The sequence below is a fragment of the Vulpes vulpes genome, chromosome 11, assembly GCF_048418805.1.
Source record: "Vulpes vulpes isolate BD-2025 chromosome 11, VulVul3, whole genome shotgun sequence".
NCBI lineage: Eukaryota > Metazoa > Chordata > Mammalia > Carnivora > Canidae > Vulpes > Vulpes vulpes.
The window spans coordinates 78,052,905-78,072,481 of record NC_132790.1 but is presented as its reverse complement, the minus strand read 5'-3'; the positions used below and the strand labels follow the sequence as shown (position 1 = coordinate 78,072,481).

Genomic DNA, 19,577 nt, shown 5'->3' with positions numbered 1-19,577 from the left:
TTTATTCCCCCATAGTCAAAAATCAAGAGAAAAACATCCCAAACTGAGAACCAAGAAATGCCAGAGTAAGCATGCTGTTTAGAAAAACAGCAATAATACCATAAGGAAAAGTCCACGGAGACGAAAGTGAGTGCTCCTGAAAAGCTGGAAAGAATGGACAGGAAGATATATTTTACTAAGCTTACAAATGTGGTTTAACTTTAAATTTATGCACAGGCTTCACTCTGATTTAAATTAAATCAAAAAAGGATAATACAGGAGATGGAGTGACAAAGAGAAACAAAAATAACCATGACCCAACCAAGGAGAGAATGAACCCAGGGTGAGCAGACATTTAGATAAACTACACATAGCATCATAAAAGAAATAATTCAAGAGTAGGAAATTCCTTCCATTGCCTACAGCCATTTAATTTCTCCAAAACGTAGCCTATTTCTTTCTGCCTCATGGGGATAAAAATCATAGGATAAAATGATAGTTCAAGACATTATTTATTTCACAAGTATTAAAACCAAATTAATAGTATAAGAAAATATTTAAGAATTTATTTCAAATCCTAAACATTTTGTGAGAAATAATATTTTATTTGGTGGGATTTTTGAGACTTGGAATTTCTCAATATCCATGCTTTTCTAAACTGTTTGGTCTAAAGACTAGAGGTGCTATCTTCTTTTGTACCTAGGAGGTCAAAAGTCATTGCCCAACACACAGACACAGACATACTTGGGGTCAGAGTTGACATAAATCCATCTCTGACTTTTCCTCCATCTCTAAATCAGGAAAATGCTAGAAAAACTACGAGCAGAGCATGACAACACTGTGTTAGAGAAAAGTCTACATAATAAATTTATTTTGTATAACAATCCCCAAGAGCATCCTGATCTTTAGATTTGAATCCCATCTCCACTGATTATTAGCCATCTGGCCTCTAACAAGTTTTGCTAAATCTGTATTTTCTTTCTTATCTGTAAAAGGTAATCAATGATGTTCCTAATTCCTAGGGTTGTAGAAAGGTTTGCAGGAGGTGTTAGAAATAAAGGTGTAGGACAGTGACTGGTGCTAGATAATTGCTTAGTAGAATACACTTCCCCCACAGAGATAGCACCCTTATCCTACCCTCAAATCACATCCTTCCCATTTGGATAAATGGTAAAAGCTTGGTCTTTTTTCTTTGCTTAGGGACTATGAGATCCCCTTGAGCACCAGCAGGAAGTCCCACTTCTTTGAATGGAAAAATCATTATTTCAGAGGTAAAACCATTCATTATGGCATTAGCTTCTTTTCTATCTAAATAAAATATTATACTAGGCTGGAGGGGAAGCAGAGAACCACATAAACTTTTTCTTCTTCACGAAAAAGGTCTTGATGAAAACTTCTCAGTGATCCTCCTGTAACCTCAAACAACCCAACCACCACATCCCTTGAGCCCAGAGAGTACTAATTAAAGTAAAGTAGCCACATTTGGAGAATGAGAAGCAAGTCTTTCCAGAAAGCACTGACCTTTAGCCCTGGCATGCCTCGTCTTCCTCTTGGCCCCTACAAGTAGAAGGGAAGCAGAGACCTTAGAGAAGGAAACAAGCCAATTTCACCCCAGCCTACCTCTCTTCCTCCACAAAAGCAGCTGAAATATAACCCATGAGTGGTTGTACTTACCTGAGGACCAACATTTCCAGGTACTCCCTGAGGCCCATCAAAACTAGAACTTCCCTGAAAAGGAAGAAAAGAAGTAAAGGGAATATAAGTTTAGATGTCTACACCCTTCTGTACTTACTCTTCATACATGGGCTCTCCAATACAGAAGCCACTAGCCACATGTGGCTATCAATTTCAAATTCATTAAAATTAAATTAAATTAAAAATTCAGCTTCTCGGTTACACTATACACATTTCAAGTGTTCAGTAACAACATGTGACTAGTGGCTACCATATTAGACAACACAGATATAGGATATATAATCTCAGAAAGTTCTATCGGTCAGCACTTCTCTAGAAGCAAATGGATTAATTCTGGTGTTTTAAAATAACCATGTTGTAGGCATCTTTCCCCCAAGATTGTTCTTGTGACAACTCTTTGGGATTCATCATGCTGGGAAAGTAGTCAGACATACTCCCCAATAGCCTGTGCTTAATACTTGAAAAATATTGGCGCTTTACTTTTTACCCATCATATAGGGTGCAGAGTGGCAGACAGAAACAGAAGGTAGAAGAGTGTGTCTCTGCACATCTGCAGTGACCAATATACACAGATGATGGTGGAGGGAGAGGTTACACACAATTAGGATGAGGAAACCCTCTTAGTGCTCTCACTTCTTTAAGGTCAGAAATGAGAAAATGAGTGGTGTCCAGAGAAAGAACGAGTCCATCTTGCAGGAGAAACGGAAATCACCTTGGATCCCAAGTAGGGATATTTTAGATACTCAGTAAAATCACATGCTAACTCAGTAAGAACACATAAACAAGGAAAGAATGTGAAATGTAGAAATGAAAACATTTGTGCAAAGCTGTTCTTCCAATTGTTATTTATAATACATTAAATTCCGAGACAATATAAATATTCCACAATATGAGAGATATGATTATCTCTTGATTATATGAAATCCACGTTTCTGTATTGACTATGGCTGTTTTTGTGCTGCAAGGACAGACATATTGATTAAATCATGGAGAAATGCTTATTGAAATAGTATGCAGCCATTAAAAATTATGTTTATCAAAAGCTTATGAAGGAGAAAAAATATGTTATAAATTCTTTTCAAGTGTGTTAAATTCTCTGAAAGAATAATTCATCCCAAATATGGAGAAAGACAAAATGATGTTTCCTCATTTCTTTATACTGTACTAGGACATTTTTTAATAAGCCCATACGATCCTTTTCTGACTTTCTCAGAGAGAGTAGCTTCACCATCACCAAGTTAGGAAAGTTTCATAAACTGATTTTTTCTTGGCTACTGAAACTATAAATTTTTTCTCTACATTTTACTTTTCTGTATTCCCAAGAATCTATATGCTGTTTTTTTTTTAAGACTTATTTATTTGAGAGAGAAAAGGGGCAGAGGGAGAAAGAGAATCCTGAAGCAGACTACCCAACGAGCATGGAGCCTGACATGGGGCTGGATCCCAGGACCCTAAAATCATGATCTGTGCCAAAATCAAGAATTGGATGCTTAACCAACTGAGCCAGTCAGGTGCCCCAATAGTGTTACTTTTACAATGGGAATTCTTTTAATATATGGTAGACTGTATGAAAAAGGAGGTTTCAGACAAGGCACCCTCACAATTGGTCTATATATAAAAAATTCCTTCTTAAAATGTTTATCATTTTTTTTTTATTTCAATAAGTAGGCAGTTTTTAGTAGCCAACATAGCAAAGAAATCATCTGGGCAGATGTTGGAATCATTGGGTGTTTAAAGATTGTCGGGAAATAAGAATTTTACAGTCTCAGAGTATCATTCCCAGATTCCTTGATCATTACAAAGAAAAGTATGTTTATGATGGATAAATCTAGTGAACTCCATCTTTATCAAGTGACCAAATTAATGTACCAGTAACAAGACAGCTAGACAACTGACTGAGAAGGATGCTGTCTTACTTAATCTCCTGCCAAAAATGTTTAACCTGACTCTAGGCATGAGGAAACAATCAGACAAATCCTGAAGGATGTTTAGCAAAATAACTGGTTGGGAATGTCAATGTCACGGAAACAGATAATTGGATAACAGCTGTGACTAAAGGACACTATTGAGTCAAGGCAACTAAATATGCCACATGCTCTTTGGGTCTCAGAACAACAACAATAAAAAATAGCCATGAAGGGCCTCATTGGCATAAATGTGGAAATCTGAATACGAATTGCATATTAGAAAATAATTTTGCCGGGCAGCCCCGGTGGCCCAGCGGTTTAGCGCCACCTTCATCCCGGGGTGTGATCTGGGAGACCTGGGATCGAGTCCCACATCAGGCTCCCTGCACGGAGCCTGCTTCTCCCTCTGCCTGTGTCTCTGCCTCTCTCTCTCTCTCTCTCTCTCTCTCTCGGTGTGTGTGTGTGTGTGTCTGTCATGAATGAATAAATAAAATCTTTTAAAAAAAGATTTTTGTACTACACTAATTTTTTTAGTGTGATCACTATATTACTTCTAGATAAGAGAGTGTACTTGTTCTTGAAAGTTACTTATTGAATATTTGGAAGAGAAATGTCATAAGACCTCCAATTAACCCTCAAATGATTTGGACTCTTGCTAAATACAAATTTTGTAATCTGATCTTTTCACTTAATATTACATCATAAATGTTTTTCTTGTAATGAAATAGTCTTGTAAACTATTTTTCATGACTTAGTAATATTTGATCGGGTGCCATTGTTGATGTAAACAATCCCTTATCATTGGACATTCAAGCAGTGTAGTGATTTAAAATCTAATAATCTAATCTTCATCCTTGGGGAAAATTTTTTTGTGGTCCATAATTAGCTTCTAGGTAAAGTTCTAGAACTGGAAAGACTGGATCAAAGGACACATATACCTTAATCTGTGGCAGACACAATTGGGAGCTACACAACACTCTTGCCTCTTTCTTTCTTGCTAAGAAAATCTGTTTCATTTGGGACAACATGCCCAGCTCCACAGGATGAATTATGATGGGTCTAAACCAATCATGGAAATCTCACTTCCTCTGTCAGACACTTGCCTTCTCTGGGTCTCTCAAAATGGGTTAAGGGCAGGTGGGGAGCACAGGACCCAGACAATGAACCAAATGATCCAAAAAGAGAATATTGCTGGCAGTGCCCTGATGGGAGGAAAGCTCCTTTCTTTCTGGCATTTTATGCAAAAGCAAAGACAAAATACTTGGGCTGCTAAACCCAGGCACCACACTGAACATGGTACCATGGAAGAAAGGGGCTGAGTCCCTGATGACATGCCTAGCTTTTGATGACATCACTGACATCATTTTTTTTTTTGTTAAAAATATGTTTATTAGCTTAACACTGCCAGTCAGGCTTTCTGTCACTTTTATGTTAAAAAATACAAACAACAAGCAGCAGTCCCAGCTGATGTGTGTTGCCAATTTGCCTTCAAAAAGGTTGTATTGGTTTTCCTTCTCCTCAGAAGTGGAAAAGCATGACGGGTTTTCCATCCCTTCCCCAATACCAGCTGTATAATAAAGCTTTTAGTTTTCATTGAAAAGATTGTTTCATTTAGGGGACTGTCTCCATCCAATTTGCAACACAGAATCTGCTCCTTGGTTCAATTCAGAAAGGAATGCAGGTATCCTTCCTTTTTAAAAGTATGTATTCAAACCAACATTAGTACCAGGTTTCACTAACCAAAAGAAATTCAAGGAGGATTTTCACTTTTACGGAAAAGAGTGAAAAGTAAAAGTGCTGAACACAGCACTCAGCATGGGTTTTGCACTGAGCCTTCACAGAGGCAGCGCGCACCCCATGAAACAAGAGGCCCCGCCAAGCTTCTTCCCTGGGGACCACACTCAGCATCTCAGCATCCAGCCACCATAGCTTTGAACTCTGAGCATCCGTGCATCTCAATGCATGTTGTGCATCCCTTAGCAAGATGTGTCCTAAGGTATAAGGGAAGCCGAAGAGAAGTTATTTTGGGGGTCTGGGAACACTTGAAAATGTTTCCATAGAAATTAATGGTAATTGCTGCTTCTCTGAATACTTGATTTCAGAGAATGGTTTCATAGGAATGCCAAGGAAACCTGTACCGAGGAAAGACTGACCCCTAAAGGTTTATTTTATAACGGCACTTAAGCTAGAATTTCAGCATCCCCAGCATCAGGTTTATGTCATTTGGTGAGAGTGACTTTTATTCCCTAAGTCTAGTCAGAGAATTAGCACCCTTCTTTGAGCTCAGCATGGGAATGGAAACCACGTGAAACACAAGTTCAGTATGACATGGCACCACTTCAGAGGGTCACAATTTTTGTTTGCACACACAATTCGGAGATCTGAAGTTCCAAGTTAACCCTTAGCTATAAAGTCAGCGATGGAGACCTCAGAAAACCAGGAGCAGGAGCTTCTGCCCATGGCTGAGGTTCTGTGATGCACAGAGTACTGGAGCACTTGTCTAGAGGCCTGAGTTCCTTCCCAGCTATAAAACCATGAGGAAACCATGGAAACAAAGCTCAACTCATACACTTTCCCCCCATGACAACCACTAACTCATGGAAACTTTGAAATGGTTTCTCTAACCTTCCCACCTTGCAGATGAAGAAACCAAAGCCCAAATGAGTTAAGGGGTGCTGCCCTGCTGTTCTCTTAGCTCAACCCCATAACTGATTGAGCGGCTGTTTACAGGCCTTTCTGATCTCAATTCATCCAAGAGAACCTTCTCAATGGAGTTCATCCAAAATAACTGTAATCAAAAACAGGATGAGAAATTCTTGCAGTAAGGATGATGGTTTTCTTGCATAGCTACACAAAAATGATCCTGTTACAAACTGGATTCTGCTCAGGACTTGGACATATATAAAATGAATGGAACAAGCCACAATCCAGGAAGAGAATTAACATCCTAAATTTTTGTCAAAGGAGGCAAATTGGAGTTCAAAGCAAAAAGAAGTTGCTTTATAGTTGTAAACATTTTGTTGTGCAGACCTTGTTCCTGGAAATTGAGAATGATGAGATATGAGGACTGAGGCACTGGGTTACTTTAGTCATATTTCAGTCATGCATTTTAATGACTAGGACATTTAAAAAAATCTAAATATGACTTCCAACCAGTTAGTAGCATCTGCAAAGTTAACAGATCTTTTACCTTTGGTGATGCCTTCTGTCATGACATTTTCAGTCTTCCAGACTAGACAAGGATCTTATCTTTAAAAATGGCTAGTAGTTGGGGCACCTGGGTGGCTCAGTGGTTGAATGTCTGCCTTCGACTCAGGGCATGATCTTGGGGTCCTGGGATTTAGTCCCGCATCAGGGTCTCCGTGGGGAGCCTCCTTCTCCCTCTGCCTGTGTGTGTGTGTGTGTGTGTGTGTGTGTGTGTGTATGATGAATAAATAAATAAATCTTTTAAAAAATGGCTAGTACTAAATTCACATCAATCAACATTGGCTGTGGTAGAAAGCGAGTCAGCGGTGCAGTGGCCTGATCAGCTTTTAAATCAAGACATCATTATGAAATTGGAGAATTTTTAAACTGAAAAGATTTTAGCATCACTGAGCCTGATGCTTTCATTTTGAAGATAAAGAAACCAAGGACAAAAGAGATAAAGTAATGCATATTCCTAGTGTGGGAAATGAGTTTTTTTCCAGAAGAAAAAAACCACGAGACAAGGATTTGAGGATGAGGATATAAGTAGAGATTAGCATTCAGAGGTCTTGTCTCCATGGGCAGTGGAGTCCCACAGCTTTACTCTCTGGTTTTCTATTTGATGCAACCAAAATGCTCAAGCCTTCTTCACCAGCTAACATCTTTCCCAAATGTATCAGCATCCCCAAACGAACAGAGATCATCTTACCTGGTGTCCACGCCTTCCTTTTTCTCCCTTAGGGCCTTGAATGTAACTATCTGCTCCAGGATTCCCCTGAGAAAAGAAAAGTTTGCTTACCTCAAGTAGATGGGAAAGATGGGAAGAGAAATTACAGGAAGTATTTAAAAAAAAAAAAGGCACCAACCAAGGAGGACCTTTTCTAATTGTCTGGGCCTGCTCAGAAATCCTAAATACCCAATGCAATTAAAGTTGCAAACTCTTTAAGAACCCAAATGTTCTATAAAACGGGTTTTCTCACAAATCTCTTATTTGTTGCAAGGCTAAGATAGGTGGAACAGATACCTCATTAATGAATAATTAACTGCCATCCTTGTGTCAAAGCAAACTGTTTATAAGTCCCTGGGTTAAAGCAGCTGCAATCCTTCAACCAGCACTCACAGGGTCTCCCCTTAACCCAGGCTCTCCGCGCTCTCCAGGCCATCCAGGCGGTCCAGGCAAGCCCTTAAATCACAGAGAAAAAAAAAGTGTCACTTTAAAAGATCATCTATTGCCTAAAGGAAAGAAAACATTAAGAGGCAAAATGAGAATCACATTAGAAGAGCAATTTAGTACTTGAACTTTAAGGCATTTGCTGCCAAATAGGTGAGGCTGAGATGCAGAAAAGAGCATATTGGAAATCTGTGATAGATGTGGCCTTTTGTGTGCATTACCTCACTGAACCCTCATAACTCAGGAATTACATATTGCATGCAAGAAACCTAAGGCTCAGGGAAGTTGGACCCAGTTCTCCCTGCCACCAAATCCTTGATCTTTCTACTTTTCCCTGATACTCCTACACAGAAACACACATCAGAAGAAGGCTTTCCCTACCACAGACATGGGCAGCACTGGTACAGCAAGATCTCATGAAAAAGAGCAAAAGAGAGAAAAATACTTCTGGAGTTCCTACTATAGAAAGAGAACCAGCAAGGTGATGCAACTTGCCATAAGACTATGGCATGATTAGCAAATTGCCTCTTTTAAAACCTGCTATTAATGGTACCCCCTCTGTGAAGTAGTTCCTACAGAACCATAGAGTTGGAGAAAGTTCCTACCCCAGAAACCTTCCTCAAATTGTATTATTTGCCTGTTTCTAGAGGGTATATGCCACACTCCGAGCATGATGAAGTGGGACCCATCTCTGGGATCTGGTTCTCAGATACACAGGGAATGGAATGTTCTCTAGGCTCAAAAAAAAAAAAAAGCCACTTTTTATTGTTACTGATAACTCCTGCTTAACCTCTTTCCTGGCCTGATATAATGATAAAAGGTAAGTTAGTTAATTCTAAATTCCAACTCGCTATCCAATTTACTACCAGGCAAATTTCTTATTGGGCCATTATGGAGATTAAATGGAATACAGAGGCTAGCATTTGGTTCCTATTATGACATGCCCAACTTCTAAGTGTTTTACTAGATAGATTCTACAGGTAGGAAGTCCTTAACATGTGTTTATTGAATTTAACTAAATTCGATGGAAACAGGTCTCTCCAGTCTTGAAAAAAGTGTGGTCTTCCTCCACCTTCTCCAAAATCTAGTCCCCAAATTGCGGCTTATCAATTAAACCTCCCTCAATAAATAACCATTTCTTATGACTCTTTGTTTTATCTGATCAGGAAACCAATCCACATATTGGGGTAAAAGCTTTGCTCTAATTCCATAAGGGGCAAAAAAACATAACCCCACCCTTTATCTAATCCAGTCAATCAACAGAAACTGATGATATTGGTTCTGAGATGGATCCTCTGGCTGGATTCCATACTTACTTAGTAATGTCTGCCATGGGCATGGGAAAGGAGAGCTGTAGTACATACACCATACACCTTCCTTCCCTTACATAGAAATATAATTACCAGCACAAGGCAATGAATAATCCCTGTCAAGCAGGTAGTACAAATAATGTATGTGGGAAGGATATAGAGAAGGGAGAGAGCACTACAGACTCATACAATCAAGGAGGGCATCCTGAGGAGGAAAGAGTGAAGCTGGAAATTGGGCAGAAGGTGATGGAGGCAGGGAAAAGTTGCTCAAGGATGGGGTACCTAGCACAAGCTAAGACACAGAGAGGGGCATGCACAAGGAATCCTCAAGGCACAGTGAGTAGTACAGTCTGACTGAGAAACACAGTTATGGACTGAGAATAATGAAGGATGTGGCTGAGAAACCTATGGTATTAGAATGAATCATTGGTGACAGGGAGCCTTGCAAAGCCCATGAGGTAGGGCATGGCGATTATAGCTCCAAAGGCTAAGGAAGCCAGTTTACATCACTCATTTCACTAGCTGCACAGAAGGGTCTTAACTAAAAAGATTGCAAATAGCTAATATTTATTGCCCTTTAACTCCCAATCTAGAACTTAAACCACCAGAGGATTCTTTCCCAGAACTTAAAAATAGACTGTCAAGGTCAGTTTGTGCAATAGGAATATGAGAGAAAAATATCCTCACGCTTTACCCGATTTCCCCTGTTTCCTTTTTCTCCAGATGACCCTGGGGCTCCACGATTACCCTAGAAAAAGAAAAATAAATATTCAAAGAAGCTTTGTGTATCAAGTCACACCAGAAACTTTTTTCACATAGTTTCACATTCCAGCCAAGAGCTTTACTATTGGACTTGTATGTGACAGATTAGATGCCTGAACAATCTTTTTTTGACAAACAATATAAAATTCCAGATAACAAAGTTTAAAATACTCCATAAATGTTCATGAGCTGATAAAGAACAAGAGAAATCCTTAGAGCTCAGAGTAAAGAGAAAGCAGAAATCCAGAGAAGTAACAGCCATTGGCTCTCCTCAGGACTTCTGATCACTCTGTGGCTGCAGTGTGAAAATCCAAAAGCTCATCATTTATTTTAAAGGGATCTCATACAAACAAAAAAAAAAATAAATAAATAAAGGGATCTCAGGACGAAGTGCCACCAAGTATGTGACATAGGCAAATAATCTCAATGCAGGCATTAGTGACTTCTCACAGATGAAATTTATTTAAAAATGAGTTTAAGTTAAAAGTCACCACATATGTGAGGGAGATGCCATGAGGGAAAAGCCAGTAGGAATAACAGGCAACAAAATCAGACTTGTATTGCCTACAACTATTGGAATTATCATATGCAGAATATAAAATAAGTATATTTCATATACTTAAATAGTTTTAAAAATGAGTAAAATAATAAGCAACTGTCAAAAAGGAGACCAAGCAGAATTGAGAAAGAATCAAATAGAACTTCTTAAAGTGAAAATCAGAATAATCGAAATGAAAAATTGACAGGTTAAATGGTATATTAAACAAAAGTGACATAAGGATTAGTGAACTTGAAACTGAAGGAAGTACTCCAAATGCAGCAGAGAAAGACAAACAAAAATATGAAAGAGAAGTTAAAAGACATTGAGGATAGCATAAGGTCTCATAAATTTCTAATTAGACTTCCATAAAGAGATATTAAAGAAAATAGGAAGGATAAACATTTCAAAATGAGAATTAGCTAAGGAGTTTCCAAAACTGACAGAAGGCACAAATGCTCAAATCCAAAAGCCTAACAAGCCCCAAGCAGGATAAATAAAAAGAAACCCACACCTGGACACATCATATTGAAACTGCAGAACACTAGAAAGAAATGGAAACTTTTAAAGCATCATATATTTTGTTAAGATTGCTGACGAAGTAACAACAATGAGTTTGATGGATAACTTCTTAGCAGCAATAATGAGAGGCAGAAGATAACTGAAGCCAGAAGACTACAAAATTCCATTTTCTAAGTGCTGAAAGAAAATCATTATTTCCCCGAGAACTATTTTTCAAGAGAAAATGGTAAAATAGATTTTCAGAGAAACAAAAACCAAGAGTGTTTATAACCTTCATTAAAGTAAATTCTAAAAGTTGTACCTGAGGCAAAAGAAACAGGATCTTTCATGTTCTTTTGAAGGCATCAACAAATATGAGGGTAAAGCTGGATAAGCAATGACTAAGTAAAATGATAACTGTAACAGTATCTTATTGATAGCAAAAACATATGGGAATAAAATACTGAATAATAGCATGTGATTATGGGAGGTTGTCAATTGGAGCTAAGTTTCTATGGTCCTCAGGATGCCTGGGTGGCTCAGCGGTTGAGCATCTGCCTTTGGCCCAGGGTATAATCCTGGAGTCTCGGGATCAAGTCCCACATCAGGCTCCCTGCATAGAGCCTGCTTCTCTCTCTGCCTATGTCTCTGCCTCTCTCTCTTCATGTCTCTCATGAATAAACAAATAAAATCTTTAAAAAAAAAAGTTTCTAGGGTCCTTATATTCTGAGGGTAAGGGTAAATAACAGATTAACTTTAGATACTGTTGAGTATGCATGCTAACATTTCTAGACCATATCATGGAAAGTATAGAGAGCATAAATGCCAAGCTTGTAGAGGGAGAAGCATAGAAAGGAGAAACTTTCTATACCTGTTCCCCAACCAAGCCATCAACACCTTCATCACCAGGGCTTCCCTGTGGAGCAAAGGAGGATGAAAACGTTAGAGAAAAGAGGACCAGGTGTATGTGCTTATTGCTTTGATATTAATTTCCTTGCTAATATTTGCCTTAGTTGGAAGAAAACTCTAGACCTTCTGAAATGACATTTATATACTGCATTCATATGTTAAGAAACAATGATCATGTTCATTCCCAAAATAGTCACTAGCATTTTACACTGTTTTTTCCTGACAGTTTTAGGCTTCAAAGAAAAGAAAAAAGAAATTCAAATTTCAAATAGATAGACTTCTTTTTCAACTATTGCACTGGGAACAGGTTGTAGCTCTTCCACAAGACTGAATGAGACATTTCCCACTGATTGTCTGCATGCTATAGATGGTCCTTTTGTCACTGGCTTTTTTAAATTTAATTTTAAATTAATTTTTTTAATTTGTCATTGGCAAATATGTCTGAATTAATTTGCATAATGGAAACTCAGAAGATCTCAGATTAAGGAGGACTTACATGGGAGTTTATCCACATGTATGTACTTGGGGAAAGTTAATGATAAGAAAACTTAACAGAAAACCTGAAGCTAACTGGATAAGAGTAAAAACTGGCAGCTGCAGAGTGACATCTCATCAACTATTCCATCCTTTTCAACTCATGGGCCCTTCATTTTGCCAACTATCTCAGAATGACAGTTAACATATTTATTATAGGGGTGCCTGGGTGCTCAGTTGGTTAAGGGTCTGCCTTCAGCTCAGGTCATGATCCCCCGCCAAGGGTCCTACCCCACGTCGAGCTCCCTGATCAGCTGGGAGTCTACTTCTCCCTCTGCCTCTCCCCCTGCTCATCCTCCCTGACCCCCCCCTCTCCTTCTTGCTCTCTCTCAAATAAATAAAAATAAAAATATTTTTAAAAATCATATTTATTATAAAACGTCTTTTGAAGGAGAAAAAAAGTCCAGAGTTTCTCAAGCCAAATAAAATGCATATTACATGTGTGGTATAGTTGATTTACTCCTACTATCTGTACAAGGAAATCAAGTTTCAGGCACTTTTTTTTAACCCAAAAGACAGCTGAGTTAGTGCATGAAAATAAGCACACCAAACTCCTGGACTAAAATTATGTGATATATTTACCACAGGCCAATATATATAAGGGTGAATCAGTGGTACCAGGAGACATGAGTAAAGAAGCTCTATCAGCCCTTGTCTGTCTTGTTCATCACTTTGTAGCCACTCCCATGGATAATGTGGGGAACAGAGTGGGTGCTTATGAAAATATTTTTTGAGTGCATGAATGAGCGAATGGGTACTTTGCTTCTGGATCCAAATGTAGAGTCATTCCCTTATTGTGCCAGCTGCTTTCATACCTTATCCCGGCATCCATCTCCCAGTTGATACTCACCTTGACCAGACCCTGCCTACGACACCTTGGATCCAGGATCAACTCTTTCAGAGCCTCATGTGATAAATATGGTGGTGCGGTTATTATAGATAATTGTAAATTTTCATCTATATCCCTGCTTTTAACCATTCATTAGCATGGCAGTAGGGCTAGTAATATCATCTGACAAAAAGTTTTTGTCAAAAAGTTTTAAATCTCACTTCGCTGAAGCAAAGGAAAAGCAAGTGGACTCAGTACTATTCCCAAAAGAAATTGCTCTCCAGTTTAAAAGGAGGAAGGAAGGTCACCTACCTTCTCTCCTGAAAATCCTCTTGTTCCCTAAAGATAGGAAGAAATAAGAAGAATTGAGTTTGAATCAGATTTTTAAAACTTTGTTTCACTTAGGACATGATATATTCCTGAATTTCAAGAAAATGCAATTAGGAAACCAAAATGAAGATTTCTTCTCCAGTGACTATAATGGACATCACAGCACTCTGATTACTACCACTCCCCTTTGCCTGTGACTTGAAGAAATTCATATCAGTAATTCCTCACATAGTAGGGGCAAGCAGGAAGTGGCAATGACCTGCCACTTATTAAGAGAATAATCATATTTTTTTCAAAAAAAGTGAGAATACAATGTTTAAGCAGCATGAGAAGGCTTTCAGGAACAATAGGACAAATTAACTGAAAAAGTGACTTGTTAGAATGTACAGTATATGATCACTACAGTCAGAAAAACTCTCTATAGGGGTCGGAAATTGTAGAGAAAATCTTCTGGCTTTATTAAAGGAGATTCTCTAATCCTGGATTGTTAAGAGGCACTTATGGAAGCCACTGAAAAAGGGGCCCCACCCATTATTTCTTTAGACTTTAAAATTTCAGTATTCTCAAATCCCCTTCCAACTGCCAGCACTAGGACTTTGCCAGAGGGCTTTTTCTGGTACTGGAGCCTGTCCATATGCAATGCAGGTCAGAAGTGCTGGAGAATTAATATCCACTGGGAGCAGCTTGCAAATAATGCCTGATAGGATGTGGTGTATAAATATCCCAGCTCTCTCCCTCCTTGGGTGGGACAACATTGGGGTACATGTTCAACACTGGCTCATACAGTTCCTCAGCGGGATTAGGCTCCATCTACCCACAGTAGTAATCTAATTGATATCATAACCTTTATAGGCCACCTTCCTTCCTTAACTTATCTCTCATCTTGCTAGTATTTACTGAGATCCCCTCCAATAAGTATTTGCATTTATTCCTTTTCTCGGGCTCTATTTCTGGGAACCCCTCAGTCTGAGAAAGAGCTAAGACACTATGTTGAAGTCGGATTTTCCTCAAACTCAAGGAACAAAACAGGGACAGGGAAAGAACTCCACAGCTGGAGGTCTACACTCACCTTAGGTCCTCTCACACCTGGGCATCCTTCCTCACCTCGGGGTCCAGGAAGGCCTTGGGGGCCTCTTTCTCCCTATGGAATAAAGACATACATGGAAACAGTCAAGCAACTATCTCCATCATCACCCAACCGATTCAAACCAGCAATAATGAATGACTAAAATATGACATTGTCCTTACAATTACTTCTATAACCTCAAAGACTTGATAAGATCACCTACAAGATGATCAGAATGGGGATCTCTGGGTGGCGCAGTGGTTTGGCGCCTGCCTTTGGCCCAGGGCACGATCCTGGAGACCCGGGATCGAATCCCACGTCGCGCTCCCGGTGCATGGAGCCTGCTTCTCCCTCTGCCTGTGTCTCTGCCTCTCTCTCTCTCTCTGACTATCATAAACAAATAAAAAAAAAAAAAATGAAAGGACCCAGGTTCAAGTCTTAGTTCTGCCTCCAACTTGCCTTGTGAACTTGGATAAGCACATGACTCTATGAACTATAATTTCCTCCATTTATAAAATGTGGATCTTGGTAATATTGATGCTAACCATTCAATACAAATGCATGAGAATCTGTACTGAAAGTACTTCATGAGCGCCTGAGTGGCGCAATCAGTTAAGTGTCTGACTCTTGGTTTTGGCTCAGGTCATGATCTCAGGGTCATGAGATCAAGTCCTGTGTCAGGCTCTGTGCTCAGTGTGGGAATCTGCTTAGAATTCTTTCCTTCTTCCTCTGCCCTTCCCCTACTCATGCGCACACATTTCTCTCTCCCTCTCTCTCTCAAATAAATTCTTTAAAAAAGAAAGAAATGAAGTACTTCCTTTCTTCCCTACTTGTAGGTGATCTACAAGTCATACAGATTGAACAAATGAGGTGCTTTATACTTAAACAGCAAGAGATAATGAGAAAAGCACAGGTTCTGGCATCAAACTGACAGGGGTTTGGGCACATCTCCAACCTTCTGTCTTTGACCTTATAAGACCTCTGAGTTTTGAATTCCACATTTATAAAATGAAAGTATTAGCACATATCAGTATGACTGTCATGAAGATGAAATGTCATAATGTGTACAAAATGCTGAATGCAAAGCCTCACACAGCAGATGCCAAGTAAATGTCTATTTTCCCCCTTCTTTCTTGTCTATCTGCATTTTTAAGCCCAATGTGTGGTGTTTGAGTTTCATCTGAAATCTTAATTTTAATATATCTCCTTACCATATTGTACTATACAGTGTTATCAATCATGAATAATTGTTGCCTTCATTAGGAAGTAGTTGCTATATACAAAATAAATGTCCCTAACAAAGGTACACAAAGGGAAAATTCTTAGTTTATTTTTAATCAAACAAAACACTCTTAGGATGGTTATTATCAAAAACAAAAAGAAAAAGAAACAAGTGTTGATGAGGATGTGAAGAAATTGGAATCTTTATGCTCTTTTGGTGAGAATGTCAGAGTTCAGCTGATGTGGAAAACATACTGTAGATTCCCCCCCCCCCCCAAAAAAAAAAAAAAACTAAAAATAGAATTACCATATAACCTATCAATTCCACTTCTGGGCATATACCTCAAAGAATTGGAAACTGAGTCTTGAAGAGACATTTCCATACACATATTCATGGCAGCATTATTCACGACAGCCATAAGGTGGAGGCACCCAAGTGTCCATTAACAGATAAATTGATAAAGAAAAAGTGTCCTATACTTACAATAGAATACTATTCAGCCTCAAAAAGGAAGGAGATTCTGATATGCTACAATATGGATGAATCTTAAGGATACTATGCTAAATGAAATAAGCTAAAAATACAAATACTGCATGATCTTACTTAATAAGGACCTAGGGTAGTCAAATTCATAGAGACAGGAAGTAGAATGGTGGTTGGCAGAGGCTGGGGTGAGGGGGTCATTGGGAGTTAGTATTTAATGGAGATGAGGTTCCAATTTTGCAAGACAAAAAGCATTCTGGAGATGGACGGTGGTGGTGGTTGCACAGCAATAGGAGTGTACTTAACACCACTGATGTATATACTCTTGAAAATGGTTAAGATGGTAAATTTTATTTTATATGTATTTTGCCACAACTAAAAATTTAAAAGAAAATTGTGAAGAAAAAGAAAAAAAAAACTTACTCTTATGACTTCTATTCCCAGTTTCTAAAGTTTCAGTTGCTATACATACATAGTATGAGTTTTCCCAAAATTACTCCTTGGAAAAAAGGTTATTCTTAAACTTGAGTTTTCACAAAGACTCATATTTCAGAGTACTCTCTCCATTGCTTAACTTTGAACAGTGTAGTGTTGACACTCAGTGAATGTTAATATGAGATTATTTATGGATCCTTACGGATGTCACTGACCAGATCAGTTAAAAAAAGAAGAAAAAAAGGAGGTAAAGGAATATAACAGAGGTAATTTATTTGTCATATTTGACAGTGAGACCCTATAATTTCAAATGTTAGATGCTATGCAAATAAGATTTTTAAAAATCACTTTTAAAAGTAATAGAATTCATGAATACACTGTGAAGACCATAAAAAATATTCTCACAAGAAAAATGAGGTAATGAGTTTTTGAAGCTAAAGATTAATTTTTAATGACAGACTTAAAAAGTGGTTTATCTTAGAGATGCCTGGGTGGCTCTATTAGTTAAGCATCTGACTTGATTTCGGCTCAGGTCATGATCTTGGGGTTCTGAGCTGAGCATGGAGCCTGCTTAAGATTCTCTCTCTCCCTCTCCCTTTACCCTTCCTCCTGCTCTCTCTCTCTCTCTCTCTCTCTCACACACACATCCACAAAAGTGGCTTATCTTAAACAACTTAGACAGAAGTAAACACAATATATTCTATAAAACCAGGTAAGGTGTCTCCAATACAGAGGCTCCAGTAATGCTGGGAAAACTGATATAGAAATTCCATGGGAAGAATTTTTTATAAAATTATTTGATACTATATGAGAAGAGAAAAAAGAATTTCTTGGTATATAATTTTACATAATGAAAGACTCCAAAATGTTTGTGTGTAACTAAATTAAGTAGTATAAGTAGGCAACCCTCAAAGTTTATATATTCTAATTGGGGAAAAACATTTTTTTAGGATGTTCTCATGAGAAAACGGAAATCATCTTATAATTGGTATATATGTCAAATTGTTTTTGAAGATGCAATTTGGGCCTACTGTGTTTTTCATTCATATACTAAGCTCCACCCATTTAAAAATTGGTCTCCCATTTGTTCACAGTAGTGGCTTAAAGCTATCAATTATAGCCATGATTTATGAAAAGAATAACATGATCAAAAGTTGTTCAAACCCGGGCAGCCCTGGTGGCTCAGCGGTTTAGCACCGCCTTCGGCCCAGGGTGTGATCCTGGAGACCTGGGATCGAGTCCCACATCAGGCTCCCTGCGTGGAGCCTGCTTCTCCCTCTGCCTGTGTCTCTGCTTCTCTCTCCTCTCTGTGTATTCTCATGAATAAATAAATAAAACCTTTAAAAAAAAAGTTGTTCAAATCCTACGCTGGTTCAAGTTATTTTTGAGAAATGAGAATAATAATAATAATATTCTTATTTTGTAGATGAAATGAAGAACTATATATAAAATGTTTAGCCACACATCTGACATATATGAAGTTCTCAACTAATGTTAACTAGTTTTGTTACTACTGGAGTTACATAACTATTTTGGGGGAAACTAGATAACCTGACTAATTTGATACATAAGGTTTTGATATGTAACCAATACGTATTTAAACTACCATCTCATACTAGATACATTTTGAAAATATATAGAATTCATGAGTCTGACAGATTGTCTTTCCCAAAGATGGCCACAACAAAATCTCAATGCTCCTCTGGATATGACCTTGCCACTTGCCCATGGAGAGGAAGGTTCTAATCCCCACCCTGCCTGCCTTGAATCTGGTCTGGAGCTAGTGACTTATGTGTACACAATAGAATGTGGCAGACATGTGACTTCTGAGGCTCCCTCAGAAGGCTTGAGCTTCAGTTTTGGTCTCCTGGAATGCTCCCTCTCAGGATGGACCCTCCCTGGTGGGTGCTCCCTCTCCGACCCAGCTGCCATCCCCGTCTCTGGACTACCATGGCCCATCCTCTGCTATCCCAACCAAGCTCCAGGAAGGAAGTCCTTCCTGAAAGGAAGGACTGAGAAAGGAAGTCATCTCTGCAGAGGGTCCTCCAGCCACCTCATCAGCCCTTAGGAACCTAGCAGAGAGCCACCTGCAGCATTTCCCTTTTTAGCTTCCCCACCCCAGAGTCCGTGGATGTGATAAGTGATCGTTGTTTTACACCACCAAGGTTTTCCCTGGGGTGAGGGGTGGTTGGGGAAAGAGGAGTAATAGATAACAGGAACAATAAATTAGCTCTTTGTCATTATATACTTTCAATTTGAACCTACAAATTATAGCCCCAGTCTGAAGCCTGCCATCTGCAGAGAGATAGATGTCTCAGCCATTGAGCAGACCAATCTGACCTGCCTTGGGGGGACACAACATGAAAAGTCATTCAGAGGACAACATATTTTGAAGTCACCTTCTCTTATGAGAAGTGCAGTAAAAAGAAAATAACACCTGCTAGAGTCATACACACACCATATGGCTATTGAGCACTTGCAATGTGTCTAGTCCAAACTGAGATTGCTGTAGGTGTAAGATACACACAGGATATCAAAGACAGTATAATTTAAAAAGATACCATCAATTTTTATACTAATTACATGTTGAAATAACTATATTTTAGATACACTTGGTTAAATAAAATATATTAAGATTAATTTCACCTAGTTCTTTTTATTGTCTTTAACATGCCTACTATGAAATTTTAAATTACATAAAATAATATATATCACTCACA

At 38.6% G+C, this 19,577-nt stretch overlaps 1 protein-coding gene across 1 annotated transcript in view; it reads right to left on the bottom strand.

Annotated features, from left to right (window-relative positions):
- Positions 1-19,577, bottom strand: part of LOC112932544 (collagen alpha-4(VI) chain-like) — a 91,013-nt gene that overhangs the window by 42,542 nt on the left and 28,894 nt on the right. Inside the window, exons 13-20 of the mRNA XM_072726798.1 lie at positions 14,721-14,792; positions 13,634-13,660; positions 11,921-11,965; positions 9,943-9,996; positions 7,888-7,950; positions 7,477-7,542; positions 1,654-1,707; positions 1,501-1,536 (exon numbers count right to left, since the gene is read on the bottom strand). Coding sequence (XP_072582899.1) covers positions 1,501-1,536; positions 1,654-1,707; positions 7,477-7,542; positions 7,888-7,950; positions 9,943-9,996; positions 11,921-11,965; positions 13,634-13,660; positions 14,721-14,792 — 417 coding nt within the window. The remainder of the gene's footprint in view (positions 1-1,500; positions 1,537-1,653; positions 1,708-7,476; positions 7,543-7,887; positions 7,951-9,942; positions 9,997-11,920; positions 11,966-13,633; positions 13,661-14,720; positions 14,793-19,577) is intronic.